The 14,929-nt window shown below is 43.6% G+C and overlaps 1 protein-coding gene across 6 annotated transcripts in view; it reads right to left on the bottom strand.

Annotated features, from left to right (window-relative positions):
* Positions 1-839: 839 nt before the first annotated feature.
* Znf608 (zinc finger protein 608) overlaps positions 840-14,929 on the bottom strand; it is a 110,584-nt gene continuing 96,494 nt past the window's right edge. For 4 of the 6 annotated variants that reach the window (XM_031365707.1, XM_031365709.1, XM_031365711.1 and 1 more), the window contains 6 exons: positions 12,205-14,659; positions 10,248-10,665; positions 9,491-9,663; positions 6,936-7,089; positions 5,225-5,306; positions 840-992 (listed from right to left, as the gene is read on the bottom strand). In XM_031365707.1, the coding sequence (XP_031221567.1) occupies positions 968-992; positions 5,225-5,306; positions 6,936-7,089; positions 9,491-9,663; positions 10,248-10,665; positions 12,205-14,659 (3,307 nt within the window). In that variant the 3' untranslated portion in view covers positions 840-967. Of the gene's footprint in view, positions 993-3,823; positions 4,485-5,224; positions 5,307-6,935; positions 7,090-9,490; positions 9,664-10,247; positions 10,666-12,204; positions 14,660-14,929 lie in introns of those variants that run through there. The other 2 variants (XM_031365710.1, XM_031365713.1) reach the window with 2 other exon arrangements.

Consider the following 14,929-nt stretch of genomic DNA (forward strand, 5'->3'; position numbering starts at 1 on the left):
AACTTAATATTCCCGGGCGGGGCCCTTCCCCTTCATTGTGCCATGGTTGTTTTGCATCTCCTCGCCCCAGACACGGGGGTTTCTCTTTGTAGCCCTGGCCATCCTTTAACTCAGAAATCAGCTTGCCTGAGTGCTGGTTTTAAAAGTGCACGCCTTTACTCCTAAAGAAAACTCAGGAATCTACTGTGCAGCAGGGGCTGGGCAGGGATGCTAAATCCCCTGTTCCAGTTGATAGCTCGTGGGGTAGGTTGCTTCTGCCCGGTCCCCCGTAGTGTTGAACATCCCAGAGCACACAGGCCAGTCTCCCAACGCACTGCCCGCTCCCAAAAGTCAGCAGAGTCGAGGCTGACAACCATCCCAGGCTTTACATAGGGTTTGTTTACAGAACTAAAAGAGAATTCATGGCTGAGGCCTGGTTAATGGTCAGCTCGCAGGGCTTCACTTTGTTTTCTCTCCGGTAAGTTAACAGAGAGAGAAAACAGCATTTATGACTCAGAGAGGCTGTGGGAAGAGGGAAGAAAATGACTGTGGTTAGTGACACAAACAATCATAAATGGCTTTGCCTGTCTTGTTTCTTTTTCAGAGTCAGAGAGAGACTGGACTGACCAGTAATTATCATTAAACGGGCTGTTTCATCCCGGTGTCAATCAGAGCTATTCATTCGGGTCATTCAGAGAGCCTTGGGGCTGCAACCGCGTTAAGTCAGGGTCAGAGCCAGTGTGAATGGAAAAGGCCAACCTTTTCACTCTGCATGTGTTAATGACCTGGGCTGAACATCAATGGCAAGTTTCCATGAAAAAGCCATCTGAGAATCTAACCTAGAAATAAATGGCTCTATATAGAGCTGATGGTCGTGTTTTTAATATTCAGCATTCAATGGGACTGCAGCTTGTAAACAGCTCTCCATCCCCATTTCTTCATGAAGTTAATTTGCACTCTGCTGGCACTGCAGGCTTTTTGCATATGTTCAGGACAAGCTGATATGTGCAGGCCTGGAATGAATAATGTTTAGCAAAATCAATAAACCCTATTATTAGTCACTAAGGGGACTGATTTTATGTCTATAAAAGTAAAACAATTAGAAGCATATTAATGGCAGATTCATCATAGTAATATAATGGAGCCAAGTATGCTTGTCTTTGGGGAATCTTTAATTTACCATTCGGTGTTGAACATAGACTCAGCCAGAGAAATGGTATACACAATGTCAATGAGCTCTGGCCTTCGGCAATTCATGACCTGGGTATAGACAGCAATCACGACCGTAAGGAGGACAAAGAAAATTTCATTTTGTGATCACTGCAAACCAGCCACAAATAAATAAAAGCCTAGGGCGGAGGAAGGCTACTCCAGTGGCATCTCTCCATATTTATCAGCATTCTCATTCACTGCAAAAGTAGAGTTAAGTATAGTCTAATGTGCCTGTCTATAATCCATGTATTTAGCCACCTGAGTAGGAGTGGTCACAAGCCTGATATGCAGTAAGTACACACTCAGGATTTGACAACTGAAAGAGAAGACTGGCTTCCTGTATATTACTTGTAAAATATGCCTAATTGTAAGTTGGAAAGTCTTCAGGAATCCCTAATTTTGCTCAGCCCTCAACAGGAGCATGCTGCTGGAGCCTGCATTCTGGGCCAGTGTTTTGGCAGTTACAGGGTTGGTCAGGAACCAGAGTCTCAGGAAACCCACCAACAGACAGACTAGAAAGCACTGTTTGAACAGAGGAAACACAAGTGCTCTTAACTGTAGAAGACGGCACCAAGTCTTTAAGGAATGAAAAAAAAATGCCCAGCTTGAAAACAGGACAAAAACTGCCAGTGAAAAATCAAAGGAGAAACATTCTGAAAATGAAGTGAAGTGTCTGCCCTGATCTTGGACTAGACCTGGGAGCAAGGGGTTTTGCCCAAGCAGAGGGAGCTCTGCTCTACCAGGCCAAAAGTCTGGGAAGCAGTAGGACAAGATAAACAAAGACACCCAAGCAAGTCCTGGCCACACCAGCACTTCTTAGTGAGCTGGTAGAACTGCCATTGGTGATTGGAGGGAAACTAGAGATTGGGGGCTGGTGAGATGGCTCAGTGGGGAAGAGCACTGACTGCTCTTCCGAAGGTCCTGAGTTCAAATCCTAGCAACCATATGGTGGCTCACAACTACCTGTAATGAGATCTGACGCCCTCTTTCTGGTGTGTCTGAAGATAGCTACAGTGTACTTATGTATAATAATAAATCTTTAAAAAAAAAAAAAAGGAAAAGGAAACTAAGAGATTGGAATGAGATTGTGAAGACAAGCAAACTCAAGGGCTGTGGCATGTGGCTCAGTGACAAAGTGTTGGCCAGGCAGGAGTGTGAGCCTCAGCACCAGAAAACGACAACAACAACAACAAATCAAAAACCAAAAAAAAAAAAAAAAAAAAAAAAAAAAAAAAAAAAAAAAAAAAAAAAAAAAACCCTAACCAATCCAAAGCAAATCCCCAGTGGCTGAATCCTGCACCAGCTTTTCCATCTCACTGTGGTGCTTTTCCCCCCTTCTCAGCAATTTAGTGACATCATCACGGGTAGCCTCATAAACTCCCGGGCATCCTCAACATGTCCTTGTTCATCCTATCAGATAACCTACTATGTGCATGAGCTTTATTGTATGTTTGCACCATTTACTAGGCGACACAAGCCCCATGAGAATGGAAATTGCTGTCTGTTTTGCTCATTCCAATACATCCCAGTTTAGGATAGTGTGGGGGGCTCAAAAGGCAGAAAGAAGAGCTGAGAAAAGGTGAAATTTGACATGAAATATCTATATATGCCAGTGACAAGTAGCTGATTTTTTAATCCTTTTGTTTTGCTTTGTTTTGTTTGTTTTATTTTTCAAGAAAGGGTTGAAGCCTCTGTATAATTGGGACTGTTCTGAACTCAAATATGTAGACTAGGCTGGGCTTGAACTCACAGAGATCCAACTACCTCTACCTCCCCAGTGCTGAGATTAAAGGTGTGTACCACCATGTCTTCCCTAGCTGACTTTTTTATATGTTCTGTCTACTGTCCACATGCCACAAGACTTACATGTTTTGGTCAGGCATGGTGATACACAGTTTTAATATGAACATTTGGGAGGAGTCAGAGGCAAGAAGATCTCTGTGAGATCCAGCACAGCCAGGACGATGTAGAGAGACCCAGTTTTAAGAAATAAACCCAAACACACACACACACACACACACACACACACACACACACTCGCATGCACACTATTACATGTTTATCATTCTATCGGGGTGCTATGTGTAGTTCTGCTCATTTTCATAGAATTGAACATGGCGTTCGGTTGTTATATCATTGTATCATGTATGAAAAGTTAGTATCTGTATATTGTTGTGTTACATGTTCACAGTATGAAGAATTTCTCCTCTGAAAGTTAGACTCACTCCCAGCCAGCGAGAAGTAACATCAGACACACAAGAAACCATTATTTAAAAAAAAAAAAACAAAACCTTTTTAATTCTGATTGCCAAATTATTTAAGGCAGGTATAAAAAGGAAAGCATTCAATATACATTTTACATAAAATAAACTAGATTACAGCATAAAACAAGTAACCAGGCAATGGCGTTAAAATCCTTCTCTTCTAAAACTGGATAATTGTAAACATTAAAGAAAAAAAAAAAAAGGACCAAAGGGCTATTCAAGTAAGAGAGCGATCGCAGATGTCTCTGGTATGCAGGCTAGTGGGTTATCTGCCATTCAAGATTATCAAAAAATGACACCTCATTATTCACAGATGCTTATCATTTCCCCATCTTAATTTTACATTATATATACAACACAGTTTTGTGGTTCTGGCAACCCCATGCCTTCCAAAAAGTATTTATTTCCACAATAAACAAGTACAAAGAGTGACCACGGGGACATTTTTACACTGATGCATCTTTAAGAGGAGCCACCAATTAGACATCTAAATTGTACCAAGTGTCAACATCACAGTTGGCCTTTCTGAGGGGTTTTGTGGGAGAGAGATGAAGGATATGCAGGGTTCAGGCACACTGATACAGAACATTATTTATTTACAATTTAAAAGGAGAAGAATGTAAGCAGCCTGTTGTGGCTAACACTTTCAACATGACAAATACATTTTTTTTCTTTTTTAATTTCCTTTACTGAGTGGTTTGCAACTTGGCAGCAGACCCTGTGTGTGCGAGCCTGGTTACTGTTACAAAAAAGTAAAGAATATATATATATATATATATATATATGTATATATATATATGTATATATACAGATATGTATACGTATATATATACATATATATAAACAGAAGTTTAATTACAGCAACATTTGTTACTCTGTGATAAAATCTGTAATTTACAAAATGAAATGACTGGTTTTTGCCTGCCATTAAGGCATTTCAAATTAACACCATGGAACTGATGTCTATATAAAGCGCTTCCCCATGTGATCCAGTCACATGACACCGGACACTTCCGATTCTGTTATTCTCTGCAAAAGAAGAACACACCTTAGCAACCAGTTCTGCCAATAATGGACAGGAACTACGTAAAAACAGTGAGCCTGAGAGTTTTCCTTTATAGGCAGGTCTCTTTCCTTCCTGGAATTCCCCCGGAAATGAAGAAACACAAAGTAGTGAGCTACATTTTCAGGGAGCGTTAATTTTATATTGATAAAATATAAAATTTTGTTGTTGTTATTGTTGTTGTTGTTTTAATTTATTTTTCTTCTCAGGACAGCTTGCAGGATAACTTAGAACACAAGAGAAACAAATGTTCCCTTTAGCATTATGGAAACGCATTTCTCCATGTACAATGTTAATTTTAAGTATAATAAAATGAAAAGCTTTGTGTCCTGATATTTTTTGTTATAGAGCTGAGAATAGAATCTAGGATCTTAGGCATTCTGGTCAAATGCTAAACTACTGAACTACCCCACGAATATGTTAATAAAGTTGTAGGGTGGGCCTTTTCTTAACTTAAGGACAATTACCCTTACCTTAGACTTAAAAAAAAATAAACAAATCATTTCTTTATAGATGTACATCACATTTATAGAATGGGACTCATGGAATCAAAGCCCTGTGTGAAACCCTGTCCTAGCATGCTCATTCCTTATAGTGAAATCAAACTCAGGTGCCAAGTTTTTCGTCTGCAAAGCCTATATTCTCTTCCTTGTTACCATTAGCCCATCTCTGCCAGAAAATAATTCCAGGTGTTGGGAATATTTACCTTCTCTGTGCAGGAAACATTCCAGAAGCAGATGCCTGGGCAGCCACCTGCTGAGAGGCAACTAGGGCAGCAGAGGTCAAGCCTAACGGGAGGAAAACACAGGGTCTTCATGACATTGGAGAAGAGTGGACACAGGCCCAGTGGGAAAGGGCACAGAACCAGTAGCCATGATTTGTCCGTTCCCAAACACACACATGAAATGTTTCATGCAGCAAAGACAGATTAACAAACCCCTCAGGGTAGCCAATATCTACTCCACTATTGAGTTCTTGGTGGCTTTCTTAATAGCTACTCAAAGGATAACAGCCTTCTATCATACTGGCTCTGCATGGTGCTAAGTGGTTTGCATGTATTTCTGAACAGGAAGCTCAAAAACATAGAGTAGGTACCACCCAGCTAGCAACAGGAAGCAGAAGTCACAGTGAATTAGAGAAGCAACATGCTGTTTGGTTTAGAAAACTTTGATAATGACTTTTATCACTGTAACATTTTCTCCAGTGACATAAATAAATAAATACATAAATAAATAAACAAACCAACCAACCAACCAGCCAACCAACCAACCAATCCACCAACCTTCCCTTTAAGTCTCCATGGACTTAGAACAATGGTCTCACTCTGACAGGCTTATAAGGGAGCAGAGACCTGAACAGCCGCACATAAAGAAGTATTTGAATCCCATAGAAAATTGTTCTGGGAAATAGCCATGGGAGCGCATGCCAGTAATTCCGGAGGTACAGTTCAAGGTCAACCTTAGATATTTTTTTTCTGGAGACCATTTGGAAGCATTTTCCAACATTATCTTACTCAGTACATTGGTCAATGCTATGGCTGAATTGCCCCAGATCCTGCTAAAATCCCATGTTGGGATCCAAATTCTCAATTTGGACTTGGGAGCTTATGCAGAAGTAATTAAAGCAAAATGAGTTCCTGAAGGCCATGTACTGATTGATCTGACAGGCTTAATGTTCTCGTAGGAATGGATTCCAGCACTCTCACATGAGCTATGAACAAAGATGGGAAGCCCCCTGCCCCGATGCCGTTAAGAAAACCCTCACCAGAAATGGCTCGGTAGAACCTGCCCCAGGCTCTTCAGCTACAACTTTCAAAACAGTGGCAAAATAAAGACATCTACCTACCCCTTCTGAGGTAATAGAAATGGGCCAGGAAAGATGTGATTGCCTTGTGTATTATGAACAAGCTCTCTCCTCACCTTTAGTGAGACACTCCTCACCTGAGTGTTACATCAGGGAAAGGAGGAGAAACAGGTTTTAGCTGGGTTATGAAATGTTAGATCTGCCCATGCTGGTTACTCGCATGGGGAGAAGGCAATTTAAGAGAAGTAGAGGTATCAGAGTAAACGATTTCACCAAAGCCACCTCCCAAGGCTCTGTTTGCCCTACAGTCTCCCCGAAGTAGCTGTCTGATCTTTAGGATGTTATATTTGATGCCAGGGACACCCGCTACCACCCTCAGTCTGTGAGATAACATCTCCTAGTGACAATTATTAAATAGTAGCCACTTCGTATCTCAGTAGAATACAAACAGCTTTAGCTGTGTCTTCCAGGAATACTAAGAAATAAGTGTTAGGAGGCGTCCCTATCACCCGTGTTAAGTCCAAGCTCAGGATTTTTATTTTAAAATACCGACAAGGCAGTCCTAGCAACTGTTTGCCAAGACAGAATGGCACCAACGTGATGAGATTGCTGACCTTGGAAGGGGTCGTATTGCCCAGGGATGAGTGGGTAGCCCATGCCAACATGGGTGTGGTGGTGTGTGTGCAGGTGCCGCTGGCTGAAGGGCGAGTGGCGATCCCGCTCCCGCTCTGCTTCTCGTTCCCGCTCCGTGGAAGCCTTCTCCACAGGCTGAAAAGAGAAACACTGTCCTTGAAGGTGCTGACATACAAACATCGGAAATACCAAAACACCTTTTGCCCTCTCTTCTGAGTATTTCCATTCAGGTCATTGAGTAGACACAGACTTAAAACCCTACAAACTAACAATAGAGAACCCCCCCAAAGTAATCTATGTGGCACCAATATTTCCTGCAAATATTTCCTAAAAATTTTCTTAAGCGTCACTACTCAAAATGGCTGATTAGAAACCATTTTGGTGTCTTCCAGAAACAATTTTTAATATCTGAAAAATTTAAAGGATTTTCTGAGACTATTTTTAAAGGTTAAGTTTTCTAATTATACCTTTTTACTTTATGGAGGAAATTTATCTCATGTTTTTTTTTTTTAAAAGTATTCATTGTGGTCAGACATGGTTTAATTCTACAACTCTAGAAGCAAAGAATCTCTGAGACAGAGGCCAGCCTGGTCTACAAAGTGAGTTCCAGGGCTATACTGAGAAGACCTGTCTCAAAGAACAAAACCCAACCAAGAATCCATTGTGTTCTTACAGAATTACACACCCAAATTCACACAATAATATACAATATTTATGCTGTACACATATTTTAATCACTTTATAATTCTCCTGACTGTATGCATGAGCCCCACTTCTGTGACTTAGCTAGCCTGGATGAACAGCTTTATGGAAGCCAGCATACTAAGAATATTAAGACTTATTTAATTGCTATTATTCCCTAAGCAGTGCAGTATGGGAACTCTTATATAATGCTTTTGTTGTAGTAGATTGATTCTTGGAGGTAATTTGGGGATGACTAAAAATACAAAGCTGAATGTAGGTTTATAGGCAAAATCTGTGTCATCGCTTTATAAAGGGGCCACGGGGGTATCTTCAGATTTTGTACTCCCAAGAGGTTCAGGAACCAATTCCTTGCACACTCATGGGTGGGCAGAATCGGCAGGAAACCACTGCCCTGCCCACACAGTCCAGATTCTTCATTTCTGAGGAGTCACCACAAAAGACCAGCTCTTCCCCATCAGAGAGGATTAAGGACCTCGTTTCTCAAACACATTTCTCCCTTTTCAGAACTTAGCTCTCCTTTCCCGATCCAGGCTCTCAGTGGAACAAAGTCTGTGCGTGTACTGAAAAGGAGAAATTATAGAAAAGGGATCGAGCGTGAATCGATCACCTTTTAGTGGTCATGTTCGCCCTGTGGACACCTCCATTGTATTCATCTTACCCCCCCCCCTTTCTTTTCTAGCCAGGAGCTATCGCTTTTCTTTGGTCTCTTTATAAGCAGTATTTAGGACTAACAGTTGCCACGTCTCTGGGAGTGCATCTTTCACAGAGATGCATTTCTTGAAACACTCCTGCGGAACGGTGGGGACAGGATAATGCGTCAAGGCCAGCAGGCAGTAGATGCAGCCTTTATTCCTTTGCCATGCAACTCAGGCTTTCATGTGAGCTCCACTTTGCTTAAGACTCAAATTTATGTCTGAGTAAAGTTAATGGTAATGGTGTGTCATGAGCGCCCAGCATTGGTCCACGTGAGCTTCTGACGATGAGTACGGAGTATGTGAATACCCCAGTCAACAGAAGGATCTGAAACTCCAGTGTCTACTGTGGTTAGGTGAGCACAGGGGACAGGAGTGACATCTGTCTGGTCACCATGATCTATGTCCATGCTAATTTGTTCATGAGAAGCTAGATGGACTGTCTTGATTGAATTCATTTTCCCATCAACCACTGTCACATAATTGTGGGCTATGACTTTCCATTTGTGTAACAAAACAAAACAAAAAAAAAAAAACAAACAAACAAATAAAATCTTTGATTTTTGAAAGTTGTTTCTGAAGAAAAGGTATTTATTTTTTTGGATTTGTTTTGTTTTAATTTATGTCTTCATTGCTGGGGATGTTGCCCTGGCACATGAGAGGCAAGCACCTACCCCTGAGTTACAACCCTCTCCTTAAGAAGGCAGTTAGCAAAAAGTTCAACTTGTCAAATAGGTTAAAAGTTTGTGGCCTCTGAACTGCTTAGTATCAAGGGTGGTACAAACTAAACTTTCACTATTACCTTTCCTAATGTTTTAACATTTACATCATTTTATACAAAAAGCCACCATAAATTTAAATTTCTCCCTAACACATCTCCTCCTGGGTTAGCAAAGAACACCACATTTTGGCAACAGAAAATCTCCCAGTTCCCACAAAGGCTTCAGTGACATTTTTTTTTTCCTCCTGTGTGACCACATCTTATATTTCAACATTCCATTCTTTATGTATTGGAATAGAACAGCATCCTGAAATCCCAGCTGGGTTTCTAAACCATTTCTCTTTCAAGACAGTGCTGTTCCTTGTCTCCCTTCCCCCACCAAACATGGCCTTTTAACTACCAACAAAAGGAGGCTTACAGCAGGGGACTTGCTGCGGTATTGGTTGGCGTGATGTTGGAGTAGGTCCAGGGCTTTGGCTTCGCTGGCTGTTTTTGTGTTGATGCTCGGGCTGGTATTGACTTTCTCTGCCTCTTCTCTCCCAGACATCTTCCCATAAACAGGATAATGAAATCCTGGAGAGAGATAGGCCCCTGCAGATAAACAACAAATGCCACATCACGTTACAGGCTACATCTTAAAAAACAACAAAAAAAAAAATCGGCTGGAACATGTGATTTTTGGGGGTACAAGTCAGACATCCTAAAATAAGGGGTTACATTAAGAATGGGCTACATGATTCTCTATTTGTGTCTAGGTTCTCTGATTTTCTTCTCTGGTTAATTCATCGTGATGAACGGGGGATGTAAACAGAATTGAGCTTATAGCTACTTCATCCATTTATGTGTCCGCTTAAGTGAAAGAAACAGTAACTATAATGATTATGACAGTAAGTGCTTAGACTATTTCCACAGGCAATAAAGTATCTGTCAGTCTAAACGTCTATACTAAGCCATCAGGAAGTATGGAGACCAGAGCCCGAGGACTCTTGACATTTCATTACAAAATATAAAAATCTCACATTAAATCAGTTTCATCTTTGGGACTCTAAGCAGCATTAAAAACAAGCAAAACCAAATGTCATCCTTGAAGCTTCTAATTTATCCGCAATTGTTTAAGAGCTATCATTTGAACACAGCCTCTTCCCGCCAATGTAGTTAGAAAGCACAACACGTACCAGGGTAACCGTGCATTAAGACAGGAGAGACAGCCCGGTATGCAGGGTGGCTGGGGTCATACATCTGTGGGTAAGGATAAGCATGCAAGTACTGTATGTAGGACTGATGCTGACTCATGGGCGAGGACACGGCCACGCGTGTCCCCCGAGAGTCCTTCCAGTTCACTGGAGTCTTTCGATCATCGTTCTTTAGCTTGCTTTCCTCCACCGACTGGGAATCAGGGCGTTTGCTCTCTTTGGGCTCCTCTTTGATGTTTGTTAACGACACAGGAAGGCTGGGCACGCCACTGTCTTTGTTAGGAGTCTTCCTTGGACTGTCCTCTTTTAATTTCTTTTCTCTGTCAAGTTCTTCTGGCTTTTGTTGATCCAGATACTTGGGCTGGTATACATAATGATGCCACGTCCTTGACTCTGGATCCTGGTTTAAAAATAAAGATCTGTCTTAAAAATGTCATCATTCGCAAAGCAAATCCATTAATTTACATGACAGCAGTATTTATTGTTCATTCATTCTAAGTGAACGTGTGTTGTTCAGCCTGCTCTGAAAAAAAGAAAATGATGTCTGAGGTAGGCTTTAGCATCAATCCTTGTATCACAGGCTAAACCAATGCTTTTACAGTTCAGCCAACATCAAGGTCACATGGCAGCTGGGTTGAAGAGCCTTAGATAATAACATCCTCAGAGATGCTTTAATTCAGTCTACATTTTCCTTTTATTATCTCACACAGGTAAGGGGGATTTCAAAAACTCTACCTCAAGCTAACAGTAAAAATTTTAAGCAATTACCAGTTATTAACATCAATTAGGCAAAAATAAACTCTTGGTTTCTCTTTTCTTCACTGACTACAGCCGAGGATCTCACTAGGCTGGCTCGCTTCTCGTTAATATGTTAACATCTGAATCAAACCCCCAAATATCAAACCAATGGCATGTATTATGATTTACTTATTAGAAAACAAACTCATCCATGGGCCCCTTTGAATTGTCTTGTTCCACCGTTACCCTGGGAAACAACAGGCTGGTTTAGAGCTATGGAGGGTACGGGACTGAAGATTGAAACGCCCTTCATGACTCGGCACACTCATGGCATAACTCCACTGAGGGTTCAGGTCTTGACTGAGAATTTAAAGTTGGCCCTCAGTCCCAACATTGGCCAGAAATGTACATAGCAGTTAAGAACTCTTGTTCTGACTCACTAGGGGGCAAACGTGGGGTGTGGTAAAGTTTAGGGTGTTGGCGCTGAGCAATACCTGAATTTTGCCCACAGGGCAGCAGGGAGTGAAGGTGGCAGAACTAGCAATGTGTAGGGTTTTATGGTGACTGCACTTCAAGCATACTCAGCTTGGGTGGAGGAACTCCTGAGGACTGTCACCTCCAGCTCCTGACTCCTTGTAAAACCACAGCTTAAAAGCTCTACATTGGGTTCTACACAGAACATAAGACAGAAGCCCAGACATCTCGGACCTCTTTGTGAGAGATATAAGGTTCTCAAACTTCATTAGGTTAAATGATGAATGGGAAGTAGGAACTCAGTGACCCGGGTTTAAAAAAAATCTTAAAAGACACTGACAGAAATCATGTATATCTCCACGTGTTTCAGAGACAGGCCATGAAATCTCAGAGTTTGAGAGACTTCAGAGGCCTTTTAGGGAAATGCCTTCATCTTTGGCTCATGAAGATATCAAGAGTCCTCCTCAGAATTACTCTTAGGTACCACACAGCTGCGCATGCCCAGAGATCCTTTAGTTACACACCATGGCATCAGTGAGTAATGCACATTGTAGAACTGTACAGGAACTCCTGCGGAACTTTAAGGATATTTCTCAAGGGGAGAGGAAAACCCCCTGACGATGGTTTCCTCCCAGTGTTTAGAGGCCTAGCAAGATCAAACCCAAGACATGTGCACAACTCAGACTGCTCCCTGTCTGTGGGGGGGGGCCACACTCCACAATCTTACTTGTTTAAATCTCGAGGTTGGGTCTACACCTGTCTGCTTCATAGAGTCCATGACAGACTTCATTTCTACAGCCTCCTTAATAAGCTGGTGGTTTTCCATCTGCTTAGCTTTGAAGCTGTCGGCCTGAAGCTGCTGCTGGTGACTGGAGAGAAGCTGTGATTTACCTGTCTCCTCAGTTTTATTAGGCACTGATGGCCCTAATTTAGAATGGTTTTTGTTAGGCTCCGGGGTAGAGGGAGCTTTTGAGATAGTGGCTGATGGGATGTTTTTCTGTTTATTGTCTTCCTTGCCCAGTTCTTTCAAGGGGAGTTCAGCCTTCCTTTCACAGTCTCCTCTCCCACTCTGGGCCATTTTCTGCTCTGCCAGCCTCTGGTCCTCATAGTACTTCTCATACTGCTGTCTGTAGGCAGGGCTGGTGGCCATCAGAGATTTCTGGTCCATATAGAGCCCATAGGCATACTGGCCGTAATAAAGTGACTGAGCCAGGGCAGGGTGCCTCTGTGTGATGACTGACTGGTGCTGAGGCTGCAGGGATGCAGAAGTATGGTCCACTTTCTTGGACTCCAACTGCTCCGTCTTGTCTTTCTTCTCCGCATCTTCCTCCGACTCCTTCTTGATCTTCATGCCCTGTGTGCTCCCACCGTTCCCAGCTGCCGGGGCACCAACCTGTCCAGGGTGCATGTAACTCGGAGAATAATAAGGCTCGTAGCCATGGTAATAGGGAGAATGGGACTCTTTCAGCTGAGATGGTTGTGCTGAAGTTGAAGGATGCCCTTTCACAACACCATCTTTGTTAGAAAAGGTATCTGATGGGGAACTGGCCTTTGACCTCATGCCCTCCGACCGGCTGTCAGAACCGCCATCATCTGCAGCGTCTGATATGTCCGAATAGGCTGGGCTGCTGGTCTTAGCTGCTGAGCTCTCAGCCCCATTCTGGGTCAACACGTGCAGTGGTGCCATGGGTGCTTGCCCATTCACCAGGGTACTGCATTCCATGCGCGAGGCACTCCCGATGGAAGGGCTGGGGGCATTGTCCGTGAACGTGTAAACCTTATCGGCCTCGGCTTTGATGCTGGCCATGCGACTCTCCTGAGACTCTGACAATCCGTTAGGCAGCCCTTCGCTCTTACCGAGATGGTCCTTTAAAAAATGCCCAGACAAATCCTTGCTAGCCGCCTTGGCATCCTCCAGCTTCCCCAGCTTCGCATCCATTTTAGGACCTCCACTCTCTTTCCCTTCTTTGTCCTTGAGCTTTCGCTTCTCCTTTTTCTTTCTGTCTTTGAGTGACACCAGAGCTGGGTTCACGGTGATGGGCTCCCCCATAATCGTGGGCTTTGGTTGAATAGGTTTCAATGGAGGACTCTTTGGTGTAGCCTGGACCACAGTGGTTGTGAGGGAGGGCAGTCCAGGTATGGTCCCTGTGGTGGTAGATGTGAAGGCTGCAGTCGGTATAGCAATCAGCTGTGGGGGCGTAGGGGCAGGGGCTGGGGCGATGGGGCGGGCGCTTTTCAGTTTAGAGAGGTTTTTGTCCATTTTGCAATTGTTCGCCTTTTTGCCCTTTTCCTTATCCCCCAAACTTTTCTTATCAATCAGTCCTTCCGCTTCCAGTTTGGGCATTTCTGCAGTTAGACTGCTGTCTGCTGCTGAACAAATGTCTAAGGTGGCCGTCATGTTGGAGATGACCGGAAGGTTGTTCAGTTCATTGTTAAGGCCCCTCTTCTTGCCAGAATTCTTCCCAGTTTTTGAACCTATAATAGGAGCTGGGCCATTGCTCACGTGCTCTCTCTTTCCCTTGGGTGTCCCAGGCGGGTTCCCAGCCCCGGGGGACCCAGGTGCCTTCACCTGGTCATAAGATGACACACTTGTGCTTGGCTCGTTGCATTCGAGGGCCACGTTACTCAAGGCTTCTTCACAGTCTGAGATCTTGTCCTCGCTATCAGGCTCGAACTCTAGCTTGTTTTCCGGGTCTAAGTGCGCATGTGCCTGGTGGTATCTCAGGCCGTTTATGTGCTTGTATTTTTTGTTGCAGTTTGGGTGGGGACAGTCAATTAATACTGGAGAGGAACAGCCTTGGTCCAAAAAGGTAGTCTCTGGCTTCCCCTGAGGGGTCGTAGGGGTGCTTCTGGAATTCGTGCGCACTCGCTTCCCGGGCTTACTGTCCTCCGAGCTCGAATTCAGATCCAGCTCCATTGGGGGCTTGTTCTTCCTTTTGTTGGTTGAGGAAGGACTGGCTTTTATGTCCTCTGCAGCACAGTTAGGGGGTGTCCTTCGTCCGCTGGCATTGAGGCTGCCACGCCTCCCTTTCCCATTGGCTCCCCCTCTGTTCTTGCTCTGCAGCCCTCTGGACTCTGTGAAGCTGACCTCGGAGCCCGGGGCAGCCGCGGCAGACCTCGCTCTCTTCCCTCTGCCCCGGCCCCCACGCATCTCCAGGTCACTTGTCGGGGATTCGCAAAACCTAGGGAAGCAAGTAACAGGTGTCAGAAGGAGCATCTCTGAAAGAGCCAGGTAGGATCTCAGGGACACAAAGTAGCAAAAAGCACCCACTGCCTTGGTGGCTTGAGGGTGGGGTGCAGCCAAGGAAAGGCCAGTCTCTGTTTGTACCGGTACATTATTAGCCCAAGACCAGGCTACCCGGTGGATTATATTCATCCACAGAGAATCAAAGGAAAGCAGCTCAAAGAGCTGGCTCTCAATCAGTTCAAATTCCCATTTAAGGGGGGGGGGG

Source organism: Mastomys coucha, unplaced genomic scaffold (genome assembly GCF_008632895.1).
Source record: "Mastomys coucha isolate ucsf_1 unplaced genomic scaffold, UCSF_Mcou_1 pScaffold13, whole genome shotgun sequence".
Taxonomy (NCBI): domain Eukaryota; kingdom Metazoa; phylum Chordata; class Mammalia; order Rodentia; family Muridae; genus Mastomys; species Mastomys coucha.